The sequence below is a fragment of the Chroicocephalus ridibundus genome, chromosome 19 (genome assembly GCF_963924245.1).
Source record: "Chroicocephalus ridibundus chromosome 19, bChrRid1.1, whole genome shotgun sequence".
NCBI lineage: Eukaryota > Metazoa > Chordata > Aves > Charadriiformes > Laridae > Chroicocephalus > Chroicocephalus ridibundus.
The window spans coordinates 9,257,637-9,272,771 of NC_086302.1; the positions used below are offsets into that span (position 1 = coordinate 9,257,637).

The 15,135-nt window shown below is 53.4% G+C and overlaps 1 protein-coding gene across 1 annotated transcript; it reads left to right on the plus strand.

The window, feature by feature from the left end:
• Positions 1–848: 848 nt before the first annotated feature.
• LOC134525406 (ubiquitin carboxyl-terminal hydrolase 42-like) lies at positions 849–12,992 on the plus strand. The gene is made up of 14 exons (XM_063356247.1): positions 849–925; positions 1,865–2,011; positions 3,638–3,690; positions 5,795–6,040; positions 9,639–9,839; positions 10,306–10,416; positions 10,492–10,594; positions 10,743–10,810; positions 10,968–11,038; positions 11,579–11,661; positions 11,926–12,037; positions 12,281–12,421; positions 12,640–12,740; positions 12,839–12,992. Exons 1-14 carry the CDS (start codon positions 849–851, stop codon positions 12,990–12,992), a joined length of 1,668 nt encoding a protein of 555 aa, XP_063212317.1.
• The last annotated feature ends 2,143 nt before the right edge of the window (positions 12,993–15,135 follow it).

Below are 15,135 nucleotides of genomic sequence, written 5' to 3' on the forward strand. Positions count from 1 at the left end.
AGGAAGAGAGCGCAAAGCTGATCCCTGCAGCGGGGCTGTGCTCTCCGCAGCCAGTTCGTGGAATAAATTTGTTGTATTTCATAAGATACTGGTTTCGTCGTACCGGTTTAGCTCCGGGCTTCAATTGTATTTTTACCAGCTCGGCCGCTTTAGCCCTTACAGGCTTCTTGGTGTCCCATCCAAAAGGGGTTACAGCATCCTCTATCTCAGAAAGAGAGTTGATTGGTACTTCTTTTCCTCCGTTTCCCGTTGTCTTCAGTAACACCTGCAATACATGTATTTGCGCTTCCCAGACGTTCCTTTGTGGAATATGAACTCTAATTTTGTTTTTAGCAAAGGTTATTTGTGCCACTAGTTTGCTTAACCTCAACCAGGGGTTCGGACGGGGATTCCGCTCTCTCAAGCCCCTGTCCCCGCCAATCCGAGTCCCCGTTGACAGCCCCGCTTAGTTCTTCTGGTATCGGGGCCATGGCTGGGCCGGGAGTCCGATTAGATTTTCCCTTTGGACACTCATTTTTCCAGTGCCCTTTCTCTTTACAAAGGGCACGCTGATCCCTCCCTAGTGGGATTCTAGTTCCCAAGTCCCCTCCTGTTCCTCGGCCTCTCCCTCGTTCTCTTGGAAAACCTCAACCTGGGGAGGAGGCTTGAGCCCGTGCAAAAGCAGCTGCCAATATTACCGCCTTCTGCTTCCTTTCCCTCCATTTCTCCTTTTCATTCTCCTCCTTTTCTACCTCTTCCCTATTATTCTGGCCCAGCTGGAGTGCTTCTACACTAATGCACGCAGCATGGGCAACAGAGAGGAGAAGCTGGAAGCCATTGTGCAGCAGGAAAACTGTGACGTAGTCGCCATGGCGGAAACGTGGTGGGATGACTTGCACGACTGGAGTGCTGCGTTAGGTGGCTACGAACTCTTCAGAAGGGAGAGGCAAGGAAGGAGAGGAGGTGGGGTGGCTCTGTATGTTAGGGAGTGTTAGGAATGTCAAGAGCTTCATGATGGTGCCATAGGGTTGAGGGTGTATGGGTAAGAATCAGGGGGAGGGCCAACAAGGCTGATACCATGGTGGGAGTCTGTTACTGCGCACACTCCACCGCCTGCAGGTACAGGCAGCCAGCCGCCCTGGTTCCTGAGCGTTCCGCAGGAGCGGCACCAGCAGGCAGCTCCAAAAACCTTACTGCCTGCAAACACTTGAGCATAGCTGAAACGTGGGCAATTTTTCCTCTTTTTAGGCCTGCTGGTTAAAGACTGGTCTGCTGAGACACGGCTCAGGACCACACCAGGGCCAGCAGCGCTGCTTTCTGCATCCCGTGGCGGCGCTGGGCAGAGGGACGGGTTGCCAGATCCCGGCTCGAGGTACGCGTGTGGCATGTCAGGGTCACTCTCGCCTGGCTTTTCCCAGCAAAGCCCCAGCTGGTGCCAGCCCCGAGCTCTCCGCACCCAGTTCATGGAATAAATTTGTTGTGTTTCATAAGATACTGGTTTTGTCCGCTGACGGAGAGGGAGGGGAGGCCGAGCTGGGGCCACGGGGGCCGCTGCCCCTCGCCCACCCACCGCCCGGGCTGCCAGGAGGAGCCGGGCTGGCACCACCGCCACGGCCCAGCTCCGTCACTGACAGCTGCAGGCTGGAGACCTTGTGGGGCTGGGAGCCGGGGCATTCCTGAGGCCTCCGCCAGCCGAGCCTGCCTGAGGCTGTGGGGCCTGGCTGTGGCAGAGAGCCAGAGCCTCTGAGCACTGCCGGCCCGCTCGCCCTCAGCCTGCGCTGCTGTCCCCGGCCCCTCAGTGGGCCCTTCCCCATGCCGCCGTGGGCCCTGATGCGGTGTGGAGGCCGTGACGCCATCTACTGTGCTAGACGCCATTGCGTAGCAGGCACCGCCTGGCCCCGACCGTGTCTTGTGTCCATTTCAAGTTCTTCTCCAAGCTGAACTACGATACAGTCACCTTCGACGGCCTCCACATCACCCTCTGTGACCTCTGCGAAGTGGGATTTTTGGAATTCCTATATGTGGACATACAGTATTGCATTTTATACCTTTGTCTGTGCAGCAGTCCTGACAAAATGTTGAAACGATCTTGGAAAGAGCAAAGTGAAGCTTGAGTGAAGACGGCCTACTTGTTCAGATTTTTCCGAGTACTCCAAGCTTTTACAGTTCAGTAACTGTTACTTTTCATAATGGAAGTCTAGTAATAGAAGCAAAGCTGATATGAGGTCAAAGTAAACAGGATTTTAAAGATCAGTGGAAAAATATGCGATGATGCTTTTAAAGATGCCGGGAAGGCAAAAGGGGTGGTTGGGACCTATTTTACAAAGGGGGTGGAGGGATGTTCTCTTCCACGCTTACTCTAGAGGCGTGTTCTGTGGGGGCAGAATTCCCTTCAAAAAGCCCGTACTCAAGAACAGTGCATTTAAACTTGCCTCCTTGTAATTTGATCTGAATTTCTTATCATAGATGTTCTCACAATATCCTGGTAGAACGGTAAACTCCAGAGCACAGGTTTCTTGAGTACTCCTTCCTGCCCTGTAATATTCTGTCTCAAAAACCCTTGGAGAATGTGCTATTCTGCTTATCAGGCAAAAGGCAAACAAGTACAAAACCAAAAATGGGACTCTGAACTGTTCTTAGGTGAATAGTTTTAAGGAAGAAGAGTGCTCTTCTAAGACTGTCTCTAGAGCTCAGAACTTGCTTGAGTTCAGTGTTACAGCATGCACTTGACAGTTTTAGTAATGCCACGATGCGATGTCTTCAAAACAAACTCATGCTAACTCCAAAGGAAGTCATTTGGCCTCACAGCCGACGTCTGTCCATCTGTCGACTGGAATGTCTTCCACACTGTGCAAACGTAGCGTTTTAGAGAAAACGTTTGAGCGCCTTTTAAACCTTGCCCTTCACTGTGCCACTTGTTCCGTGACCTTTTTGGCCTACTGAACTAGCTCAATCAAGAAATGGTGATACACCCGTTGGAGATGAGATCATTGATACTTATCTTGGTGGAGACTGAAAATCCAGAAATCGTAGTCCAGTCTGTCAGTCAGGATGTTTTGAGGCGCTGCTTTCAGTGCCAGCCACAGGGATGATTTCTTTGTTGCAAAGCGTACAAGTGGTGTTGATCAGAACAGTTAAAAAATCACATACTGAGAAAGCATGTTTTTAAGCACTAGGGAGAAGAGGTGCTCTTGAGAGTTACGTTGCTTGCTGGTAGAGACAGTCTGGCATGTTACTAGCCGTTTTTATCTCTTACCCTGCAAGTCCTTCCCCCAGTAGCATGCTAGCTGTTTAGCAAGGCCTGTAAGCCTAATGAAGATTTTTCTTTGTCGTTGCGCGTGTAGGCTTGCCTTCTGATGACTTCTGTTCTGAGGAGCGTCTGTGCTTTATCTGGGTGAAGATACTTCTCTCGCTACTGCTCAGAGAGATGCTTTTGCAATGCTGTCAGACCCAAAAGGGTGGATTAAAGCAGGCCATAAATAAAAGGAGGACCTTTTTTCAGTGACTTGTTTGTAGCGTACATATGACACAAGGTATTAAAACTAGCAGATTTTCAGAATTGTAGGTGAATTTAAAAATGGGATTTTCAAATTGCGTGTTAAATGTGAAGCAGTATAAACCTCAGAGCCTGACCTCAGCTGCGTGTAGTTTTTTGCAGGCAGAAGGTTGTGGACACTAGTGCGATAATTGATTTAAGATCTCTAAGTCAGTGTGAGGCAGCAGTCAAAGTAGCCATTGTTTGACTTGTCTGCCTCCATTCATGCCTTGAGATACTTCTTGCCCTTGACTCTTTCAAGCATACTTTTTTCTTGTAGAATAGATAGCAAGTTTTAGACTGTTAGGTCTCTTCTGCCCTTGATTTTTATATACCATAGAATCATAGAATCATAGGGTTGGAAGGGACCTCTGGAGATCATCTAGTCCGACCCCCGTGCCAGAGCAGGGTCACCCAGAGCAGGTTACACAGGAGCCTGTCCAGGCGGCTTTGGAATGTCTCCAGAGACGCAGCCTCCACCACCTCTCTGGGCAGCCTGTTCCAGTGCTCTGCCACCCTGGAAGGAAAGTAGTTCCTCCTCGTGGTTAGGGGGAACTTCCTAAGCTCCAGTTTGTGCCCATTACCTCTTGTCCTGTCACTGGACACCACTGAAAAGAGCCTGGCCCCATCCTCCTGACACCCCCCCTTTCAGTATTTAGAAGCGTTGATAAGGGTGCCCCTCAGCCGTCTTTTTTCCAGACTGAAGAGACCCAAATCCCTCAGCCTTTCTTCATAAGAGAGCTGTTCCAGTCCCATCGGCATCTTGGTAGCTCTCTGCTGCACCCTCTCCAGCAGTTCCCTGTCCCTCTTGAACGGGGGAGCCCAGAACTGGACACAGCACTCCAGGTGCGGCCTCACCAGGGCAGAGTATAGGGGGAGGATGACTTCCCTCCACCTGCTGGCCACATTTTTCCTGATGCACCCCAGGATGCCATTGGCCTTCTTGGCCACAAGGGCACATTGGTGGCTCATGGTCTTCCTGTTGTCCACCAGGACTCCCAGGTCTCTTTCAGCTGAGCTGCTCTCCAGCAGGTCAGCCCCCAACCTGTCCTGGTGCATGGGGTTATTCCTCCCCAGGTGCAGCACCCTACACTTGCCCTTCTTGAATTTCATAAGGTTCCTCTCTGCCCAGATCTCCAGCCTGTCCAGGGCTCGCTGGATGGCGGCACAGCCTTCCGGTGTGTCAGCTACCCCCTCAGCTTTGTGTCATTGGCGAACTTGCTGAGGGTGCACTCTGTCCCCTCATGCAGGTCGTTGATGAATATATTGAACAGGACTGGACCCAGTACTGACGCCCGCGGAACACCACTCGTCACTGACCTCCAACTAGACTCTGTGCCCCTAATCACGACCCTCTGAGCTCGCTCTTTCAACCAGTTATCTATCCACCTCACTGTCCATTCATCGAGCCCACTCTTCACAAGCTTCCCTATGAGGATGCTGTGGGAGACCGTGTCGAAAGCCTTGCTGAAGTCAAGGTAGACCACATCCACTGCACTCCCCTCATCTATCCGTCCAGTCATGCCATCATAGAAGGCTATCAGATTAGTCAGACATGATTTCCCCTTGGTGAATCCACGTTGAGTACTTCCGATAGCTTTCTTTTCCTCCACATGCCTTGAGATGACGCCCAGAACAAGCTGGTCCATCATCTTTCCAGGGATGGAGGTGAGGCTGACCGGCCTGTAGTTCCCCGGCTCCTCCTTCTTGCCTTTTTTGAAGACTGGAGTGACGTTGGCTTTCCTCCAGTCCTCAGGCACCTCGCCTGTTCTCCAGGACCTTTCAAAGATGATGGAGAGCGGCCCAGCAATGACTTCCGCCAGCTCCCTCAGCACTCTCGGGTGCATCCCAACAAGGGCACAGAGTGTGTTTCCTGGCCTCCAAGGCCTTCACGTCCCAAGTCCCTTAGACTGGCTCTCTGTTTAGACATATATTCTGACGCTGGAATAGCTCTTTATAAGTACAGCTTCTCCAGCTCTTTTCCTAGTCTAAGCTCCTTGACAGCGTAGAGAATCAGAGCACCCTTAGAGAGAGCGCTTTTTATTTTGATCTCCTTCTAGATACAGGAATGAATATTATTTTTCAATGGCTATAAAAAGAAGAGCTTGTTCACTATTTCAGTGCCTCACACCCAGAGTCACAGGGATCTTTAACGTTTTTTAACCACCACAGCCCCCGCCCAACTTCCAGAGATTTTGGGGCCGTGACCCGCCTCTTTTGGGGGGAACTCCGTGTAACCCCCCATGCCCCCCTCGCCTGCTCCTCCGACGTGTGGGCCAGGGGATGGAGAGAAGAGGTGGGCGGAGGGGGAACGGCGGGGGCGGCTGAGCTGGCAGTACCTGCCCATCCCGGCCACCGCCGACTCGCCCGAGCAGGCCTTTGCCACCGGCCAGAGCGTCCTGGAGCATCGTCGAGCCATCCTGGCGCCGGAGAACCTGGGCCAGATTCTCATCTTGCACCAAAACTTTGATTTTTTAGAATCAATCAGGAACAGCAACGAGGCGCGGAGCAGGAATCCCCACACTCGTACATGTCTGTGACAGCAGCCCTATTTTCAACCCCAGAAAGTATTACTGCTTGACACCTTTCAGCAAGGCACTATGGAGTTGTACACGACACGGGGCAAATATGATTCTTTCACATCACTGATCAATGTTTCAAAAGGAGACGGCAAGAAACCCAAAGACTGGAAATGATGAGGGGACTGGAACAGCTCTCTTATGCAGAAAGGCTGAGGGATTTGGGTCTTTTCAGTCTGGAAAAAAGACGACTGAGGGGGGACCTTATCAACGCTTCTAAATACTGAAAGAGGGGGTGTCAGGAGGATGGGGCCAGGCTCTTTTCAGTGGCGCCCAGCGACGGGACAAGGGGTAACGGGCACAAACTGGAGCATAGGCACTTCCACCTAAACATGAGGAGGAACTTCTTTGCTGTGAGGGTGGCAGAGCCCTGTCACAGGCTGCCCAGAGAGGTGGTGGAGGCTGCGTCTCTGGAGACATTCCAAAGCCGCCTGGATGCGTTCCTGTGCCACCTGCTCTGGGTGACCCTGCTCTGGCAGGGGGTTGGATGTTGGATGAGATGATCTCCAGAGGGCCCTTCCAACCCCCACCGTTGTGTGATTCTGTGGTGAGCGTTTGGGCCTGTGGGTCACGTCTGCCTTGAAAGGGAGCTCACCCAGAGGTGGTGCCAGCGGAGGACGGGGCTGGGCAGAGCCAGGCCATGTGCCGGGGGAGCCGGGCTCTCTGTTAGCGCTCAGGGGTGCGTCCAGGTGGTAAAGGGGAGGGACTGTCCTGCCGCAAGCCATGTTGGCTGCCCTAGGCCTTGGCTGTCTGGGAGAAGGTGCCGGTAGTGGAGGCTGTTGTTGGTGGCAGCTCTGGAGCAGCTCTGCTGCTGGTTCCATGGCTGCCAAAGCCCGAGCCGGCGGAGCTGTCTGTGCGCACCGACCGGGGCAAACCTTGCTGGGGAAAGCGCTCCTGGGAGGGCTCCAGAGAAGCCCTGTAGGCTGCTGCTTTCTGTGGCTTGCTTTCTTTTTCTCCGTTTCTCTCATTCCAACCACGTCTTTCAACCAGAGAGGAGGGAAGGGGAGTCTGGCCTGGTGTTCAGGCCCCAGTGGAGCCTTGAGCAAAGGGCGGGCTGAGGCCCAAGACCAATCTTGGGCGCTGCTCGGCTGCCCCTTAATGAACCCTACAGCCGCATACTCGGGTGTGGGTATTGCCCACAGCATTGCTGTTAGGGGGGAATGTACCTTGATGAGGGCAAAACCGACAAGGGGCAAAATACTCATGAAAACCATTTTATACTTTATTGAGAGGTTAAACCGTAAATGGTCTCTGGATCTTCCACTCTCCACCGGTGCCAAGACTTCCCAGGTTTTTGTGTCGGGAGATTCTGTACCCGCTTCTTTTGACAGATGACAAAGCTGCAGCCTCCCCAGAGTCCAAAGAAAAGGGCTGTTTGGGGACCTTCTCCTCCTCCAGTGCCACAGAGAGGGAACGTCCCAGGCCTGCACGGCAAACTCATTACCGAGAGAACCTGGTTTTGAAATCTTTGATAGCCTTGGCCATCGTGGGTGCTATTTCTGCAACAGAGGAAGAAAAAAACCCACCAATGGACGAAACCCCCCTCCCATTAAAGCAACAGGCACAGACTGGGGGAGCAGAGAGCAATTCCAAGCTGCAACTTTGCAGAGCCTTTAGCCTCTCCTTAGGGAGAGGAGAGGAGAGGAGAGGAGAGGAGAGGAGAGGAGAGGAGAGGAGAGGAGAGGAGAGGAGAGGAGAGGAGAGGAGAGGAGAGGAGAGGAGAGGAGAGGAGAGGAGAGGAGAGGAGAGGAGAGGAGAGGAGAGGAGAGGAGAGAGGCCGCCAACACGACCCCTCCTGCAGAGCCGGGATTTCCCTCGCGGCAGAAACAGCAGATTTGTGCCTTTGTAAAGGAGGAGCTCTGGGAGACGAAGGGCTGTTCCGCGGTTTGTACTTACTCTTGGCTGGTGGTTTCCTGGGGTCACAGGAGTCCTGCAGTGGCCGGGGCAATCATGGTAGGTCTGCGTGGGGTGGGGGCAGGGGCAGAACGAGATCCCTTGAGCAGGCCAGGGAGAAAACTCAGTGCCCAAGTGGGGCAGGAGCAAAGCGAGCCACCCCGATTTTGGTAGAGCCACGGAGCCACCTCTAGCAGGGCAAGAGTAAATCTCCCTAAATTTCCTAAATTTCTCTGGTATAGGGAAAGGGCAAAATGAGCCTCCCCAGGCAAGAGCGGGGAAACACCAGCTGTCCTGAGAGGGACATGATGAAAAGAAGCCACCCAAGCAACGCTGAGGCCAAAGTGGATGCCCCAAGTGAAGGGTGTAAAGAAGAAAGCCTCCCTGAGTGGCGCAGGAGGAAAAGTAACTGCCCCGAGCTGAGCAGGAGGAACTCAGTGCCCTGAGCAAGAGTAGGGAAAACTAGAGGACCCAGGCGGTGCAGGGGCCCAACTGGCGAGCTCAAGGCGGGCAGGAATAGCAACCAGCTGCCTCGTTGGGGCAGAAGCACTACTCGCTGCCCTCCTGGGGGGTCGAGGGGTTAAACCAGATGCTAAAAAGCCAGCCAGAAACGCGTTTTGGAGGTGCAGGGTGGGAGAGCAGCTGGGTGGGCGCCTGGCAGCCACCCAAGGGGCACCCAGCGCAGTTGCTCAAGGTGTTTTTTTGGTCGCGCTAGTTGAGAGTCAGCCTGTGGCTGTGTCTTGGGGGGTAGATAAAATTCATTGGAAAGGAACCTGTAAGACAGCAGGTGCTTTGCTGCACGAGTCTCACAGACGCAGTCCTGTGTCTGTCAAGAGTGGAAAAGAAGCCCTCAGCCCCCTGAATGTGCCAGCCAAAGCTGTGAAGGGGCTCGCTGGCAGCCCTGGGTACGTTTTTATTGCTGGGGCCGGTGCGGCTCCAGGCAGAGGTGGGAGCTCCGCGGGCAGACGAGCAGCCCTTGGCCAGCAGTGCCTGGGGCAGCCCAACAGCTGCCGGCTGGTGGCTGCAGGAGGTGCCTGGGCTGTGGCGGCTGCGGGGCCGCAGTGCGTCCCCGTGCGTCCGGGTGTGGCCCCTGTCACAAAGGGGCAGTGATGCGGCACCCGCCCGCTGCTTGTGAGCTCACCTGGCCAGGGCTTGGCATCCTGAAGAGCGTGCCAGGGAAAGCCAGTTGGGCTGAGCTGGCCTTCGGGATAACTCGGCTCCTTCCTTTGCCACTTGCTTGGCTACTTTTTTTCCAACCATTGATCGTTTACTGCCCACTTCTCCTCACCTGCCGTCCTCTTGCAAAGGTAATTATGCTTTGAGCTTTAGGACAGATCATGTGGTAGCTAGACACGGGATCAAAGTATAGGCTGGTCTCTCCCTTGGGAGCGGTAGGATGAGCTATTACACCTTGATAGGCTGTCCAGATATGCCCTATGGGTAGAGTTCCTATTTGCTAGTTGTTGTTTCTTTAGCATGTGCTGGGATGGGTAAGCAGGGGGTGGCAGTGCAGTCTGAGGCTTCCCCCAATGTTTCTGTGTTGGAGGTTAGAGCTGGTTGTCCTGGGTGCTCCTGTACAGAACTCAACTTTTAAAATCGGCTTTTGTGCACCACTATGGTCTCATCACTTCTCAAATGTCATTGCCCTGCAGTCACTGCCGAGGGAATGGCCCTGCCACAAAGGATCCTCTTTCCCGCGGCGAAGATTTGCATGGACTGGCAGCAAAGACAGAGAGCTGGAGCGGGACTTGACAACCTGGGCAATACGTGCTTCCTCAACTCCGTGCTGCAGTGCCTGACGTACACCCCCCCTCTGGCCAACTACCTGCTCTCTCGTGAGCACAGTCAGTCGTGTGAGTACTTTTGGGACCATGTCCTTGCAAATCTCTTGGACACTTCCCAAGGATTCCCAGACTCTGGGATTTGATTTGGGAGAAAAGCAGCCCTTCTGTGTAAATCCCCTGAGTGGGTGTGTTCTTTGAACACTCAAGCCTAGAAACCGCTTCTCACATCTGGGTGGTTTCATCTTCAGAAGGGCGCCTCTTTCTCACCACGGGTCTCGTTCCCTATTTCTGCAAGTTAAAAACTCCCTTTGCGTGTTGCACAGAAAACTTCTGTCAGTTGGGCATCCCTCTGAAGAAGGTTTTCTGTGCGTTAAGGCATCCCGGGCTTGTTGGGACGTCGACAGCTTGCGAGAAGAGCAGTGGAGACTGTTTTTCGAACTTCAAGATCTTTGTTAGGTTTCCTGTTGCTATGGATACCTTGCACACCTGAGAAGCTTGTTTCCCCCCTACCCTCCCTCCGTCCCTCCCTCTTCAGGTCGTCAGCAAGGTTTCTGCATGATGTGCATAATGGAGGCACACGTGAAGCGGGTCCTGCGTTCCTCAGCCAGTGCCATCCAGCCCTGGGCTGTGGTCAATGTCCTCAGACGTAAGTCATTGCAGGTGCTTTTATGTGTGTTTGTCCCTTCTGGTAGGAGAGAACTACTAACTTCTTCTCTCTTAGGCATAGGAGAACATTTTGAGCATGGCATGCAGGAAGACGCCCACGACTTCTTACGTTGTACTGTCGATGCCATGCAGAGAGCTTGTCTGCACGGCAGCAGCGAGTAAGCACAAGCAAATGACCTTTGCAATGTTCCCGAGCCCTTTGGACTCCCCGACGGAGTCCCACCAAGGAAAGCCCACGGCCAGGGTTTTCAGACAAAGACAAACGTCTTGGAGGGCGTAACTCTCTGCCTTACCATTTCTCTCCAGCCTGGACATCTCTTCCGAAGCAACTACCGTCATCCATCAAATATTTGGGGGCTTCCTGAGATCCAGAGGTACTTTTCCACAACTCTTGCTCTCCTTGGGATTGTCTGTGCCCTTCTGTCTGCCTGTCATAAACAGCTGTTGGTGTGCGTGGCGGAGCAGCTGTGACGAGCGTAAAGCGGCACAGTCCCCTTCCCCTGTCGCTGAGCGTTTCCATTTGCGTTCCAGTCACCTGCTTGAGCTGCAGCGCGATTTCCGATTCCTACGAGGCCTTCCTGGATGTTCCTTTGGATATAAAAGTAAGAGGGTTTGTAACTGTGCTTCAGGACGCCCCAAGGTCCCTGTAGCTTTCCAGACAAACACAGTTGGCTTAAAAGCCAACACAAGAGACCTTGGTGGTGGGTTGCAGGGGAATGGGCGGTCTCCTGCTGGGGAGGCCATGGCAGCGGTCTCCCTGCAGGTGCTGCCTTGAAGCTGCACAAGTGCAAATTATCCTCTCTGCACCCTTGACGTACTCTCCTCCTTCTTCCCTTTGCCCTCCCTCAACCCCAGTCTGGCTCCTCGGCTGACGGGTTGTATTGTTTTCACTCTTGATGACCCTGCTCCCCGTGGGTAGCTGGACTGAGTGGTGCCACAGGGAGGTAGCTCTGGATGGCCCCGGGAATCCCTGGGAATGGAGGGAAGTGCTCGGCATAGTACTGCCCTCTTTCTGCCTCCCTCTGGACGCTGCTTGCGGGTTCATGGTGGGTCTCCTCAGCGTCAGCTACCGGAGATTTTGCGTAAGTGTTTGGGCAAGGGCGTTTCCCGCAGCTCAGTGCTCTCCTCTCTCCCTCCTCCAGGCAGCCGCGTCTGTCACCGCAGCTCTGGAGGACTTTGTGAAACCTGAGCAGCTGGATGGCAACAACTGCTTTAAATGCAGACAGTAAGACGATTACTAAGGACATGTTAACAGTAGATCCTGCCTTGAGGTTTTGCATGTGGTGGAGCATAAGCTAGCTTTTCCCGTAGGTTGCATACACAATAATAAGACAGCCCTTTTTTAAAATATGGTATTATGGCACTGAATAGTCTTCAAATAGCGTAAGGATGCGTGAGACGTGAAAGGCTGTCTGGCTTTCGGGGGGGCGGAAAAAAGGGTGCCTTTCAAGGGCGCCTTCCAGCATGTGTCTCTGTGCTTGGTTTCAAGGTGTGACAAGATGGTTGCCGCCTCCAAGAGGTTTACGTTCCATCGTGTGCCCAAGGTTCTCACGCTGTGTCTGAAAAGGTTTGGAGACTTCACTGGCAGGAAGATCAGAAAGGTGTGTACGCGATTGGAGTGCAACTTTCTCTTCCTGGAAAGCAGTGCGCTCTTTCACAAGTGTTCCCTGTTGAGTTTTGTGTGTTCCCTTCTGGAGAGAGGAGAGTTCCTGTGGGAAGACAAGCATGTACTCTGCTGCGATGCAGCTGCTTTGGCCGAGAACAGTTTCCTGCCGCCCAAGCCATACATGTTGCTTTAGAGAAAATCCGGGGATCATTTCTTACTCCTCTTGGTGTCTCTGTAGGTTGTGAAGTATCCCGAGTGCTTGGATCTTCGCCCGTATGTGTCTCAGACGGCTGGAGAACCGCTCCTCTACTCCTTATATGCTGTGCTGGTGCACAGCGGTGGCAGCTGTCATGTGGGGCACTATTTCTGCTACACAAAGGTAAAGAGCAACTTCCTTCCTAACAAGGGAAAACTGTAGCCTGGGGACGACAAACTTCCATGTCAGTGTTACTGGCAGGCAAGGTTTTGGGGGAGAAGGTCTCCTGAGGGGCTGGGCTGGATTTGGTTCTGCATACCCTTGGTTCGGTAGTTTTCTGCCTGTGCTTGTGTGGAGAAACCACGCAGTTCATCTCCAGATATCGACGCCTTTCTTGACAGGCCAGCGATGGACGGTGGTACCAGATGGATGATTCCTCTGTGGTTCTTGATGACACCGACACAGTTCTCAGGCAGCAAGCCTATTTACTGTTCTATGTCAGGTAATAACAAGTGCTAGCCTGTGTTTAGAATACGTTTCCCTTTCATGCTTTTGCTCTTTTTCTTCTCATCCTCCTCAGAGTTTCTCTTTCTGTCACAGGAGACAATTACTACCTGCATCCTTTGGTGCTGTCAAATCTGAACTACCCCACGTCAGTCCTTACCTTTTCTTGCTGGCCTTTAGGCTGCTGGCCTGGTGTAAAGTGCTACTTGTCTGCTCTCTGAAGCTGGCTAATGTCGAGAAGAGGACTTAAAGGGGGCCTACAGGAACGATGGGGAGGGACTCTATCGTGGAGTGTAGTGATAGGGCAAGGGGTAACGGTTTTAACCTGAAAGAGGGAAGATTTAGGTTAGATACGAGGAAGAAATTCTTTACCGTGGGGGTGGTGAGACACTGGAAGATGATGCCCTGTCCCTGGGGGTGTTCAAGGCCAGGTTGGATGGGGCTTTGAGCAACCTGATCTAGTGGCAGGTGTCCCTGCCCATGGCAGGGGAGATAGAACGAGATGGTGTTGAAGATGCCTTCTAACCCAAACCATGTGATGATTCTCTAATGCTATGCAATGGAGACTGTAGGGGCTACAAAGACGAGGTCTTGCTCCCACGGGGGCTGACCTGGTGGGAAGACCCCAATCAAATTTCCCATTTTTAGTCTTGGTTATGTCTTCTGTCTGTCATAGAAACAGCTCCATGAAAACAACTGACCTCCACAGAAGGCAGCAAGAACAGCCCTAAGCGAACATCCCTTTTTTTTTTTTTTTTTTCCTCCAGGAGCTCCTCTTTGAAAACTGAAGAAAGGGCTGCTTCTTTGAAAACTGAAGAAAGTGCTCCTTCCTCACCAGCACCATACCATGCCCATTCCTTCATCAGTCAGGGGGCAGCTGGCAGCAAGCAGGTGGGTTCCGTGGGACCACAAGGTCTGCATTGCAGGACTAAGGTAGCTCTGGGGAGGTGGGTCAGGGAAGCAGACGGGCAGTGGATTTCTTTCCAGGATCTTGGCATTGCTCTGTTTTCCCTCCCACATTGCAGCTTCCCTCACAGCCACGACGCTGTGCTCTCCCCAAGCAGCCCACCTAGGTCCATCCCATTTGTCCACCTTTGGCCCTCCTGCCCTTGCAGCTCTCTAGGAGAACCTTTGGGACGTCCTTAGCTGTCCCCTCACAGAGCTTCTGGGGTTTCCTCACTGTTCTGCTCCTTTCAGAGCAGGAGGAAAGGGCAGGACCTTTTCACAGCTCTCTTTGCAGGACATGGCGCTGGGCACGGAGGGCTCTCCAGAGGACAGCAGCTGCTCCACAAAAGCCAGCACCAGCCAGCGAAGGTGGGCCGGTGCACAGGTGGCATCTGCAGGCTGGCCAGGCAGAAGGCAACGTGACTGCCAGGTGCCCTGTCAGCCACGTGACCCTGTGCCGCAGAAGGTGCAGGAAGAGAAGAAAGAGAAGCAGAGATTCATCCCCTCTTCCCGCTGCCAGAGGAGCGGTGGCAGGGAGAGGGCCCGGAGCAGATCTCCACAGGGGGGCACTGATGTGTGCAGGTGGTGCGTGGTCACCACGGACTACGACCCCTCAAGAGGGAGGAGGAGGAGAAGTAGTCTTCCAAGTTGTGACCGCCCTCCCAGGGATGCTGCAGCTGCGGGGCCCTCCAACACCCGCTCCCAGATGCCTCCCGCATCCAGCGCTACTCGGGAGAAAACCCTGCCGAGGCCAAGAGAGCAAAGCAGGTCCCTGCGGCAGGGCCACGATCTCCGCAGACGGTTGGTGGAGAACACGGATTGCCAGCCCTCAGCGAAGAGGAAGAAGATAAGTCCTCCAGGTGGTGACCGATGATGCAGCTCCAGGGCCCTCCACCGCCAGCTCCAAGCGGGCTCCCACAGCCGCTGCTGCTTGGGAGCCAACCCTGCTGAGGAAGAGAGCGCAAAGCTGATCCCTGCAGCGGGGCTGTGTTCTCCGCAGCCAGTTCGTGGAATAAATTTGTTGTATTTCATAAGATACTGGTTTCGTCGTACCGGTTTAGCTCCGGGCTTCAATTGTATTTTTACCAGCTCGGCCGCTTTAGCCCTTACAGGCTTCTTGGTGTCCCATCCAAAAGGGGTTACAGCATCCTCTATCTCAGAAAGAGAGTTGATTGGTACTTCTTTTCCTCCGTTTCCCGTTGTCTTCAGTAACACCTGCAATACATGTATTTGCGCTTCCCAGACGTTCCTTTGTGGAATATGAACTCTAATTTTGTTTTTAGCAAAGGTTATTTGTGCCACTAGTTTGCTTAACCTCAACCAGGGGTTCGGACGGGGATTCCGCTCTCTCAAGCCCCTGTCCCCGCCAATCCGAGTCCCCGTTGACAGCCCCGCTTAGTTCTTCTGGTATCGGGGCCATGGCTGGGCCGGGAGTCCGATTAGATTTT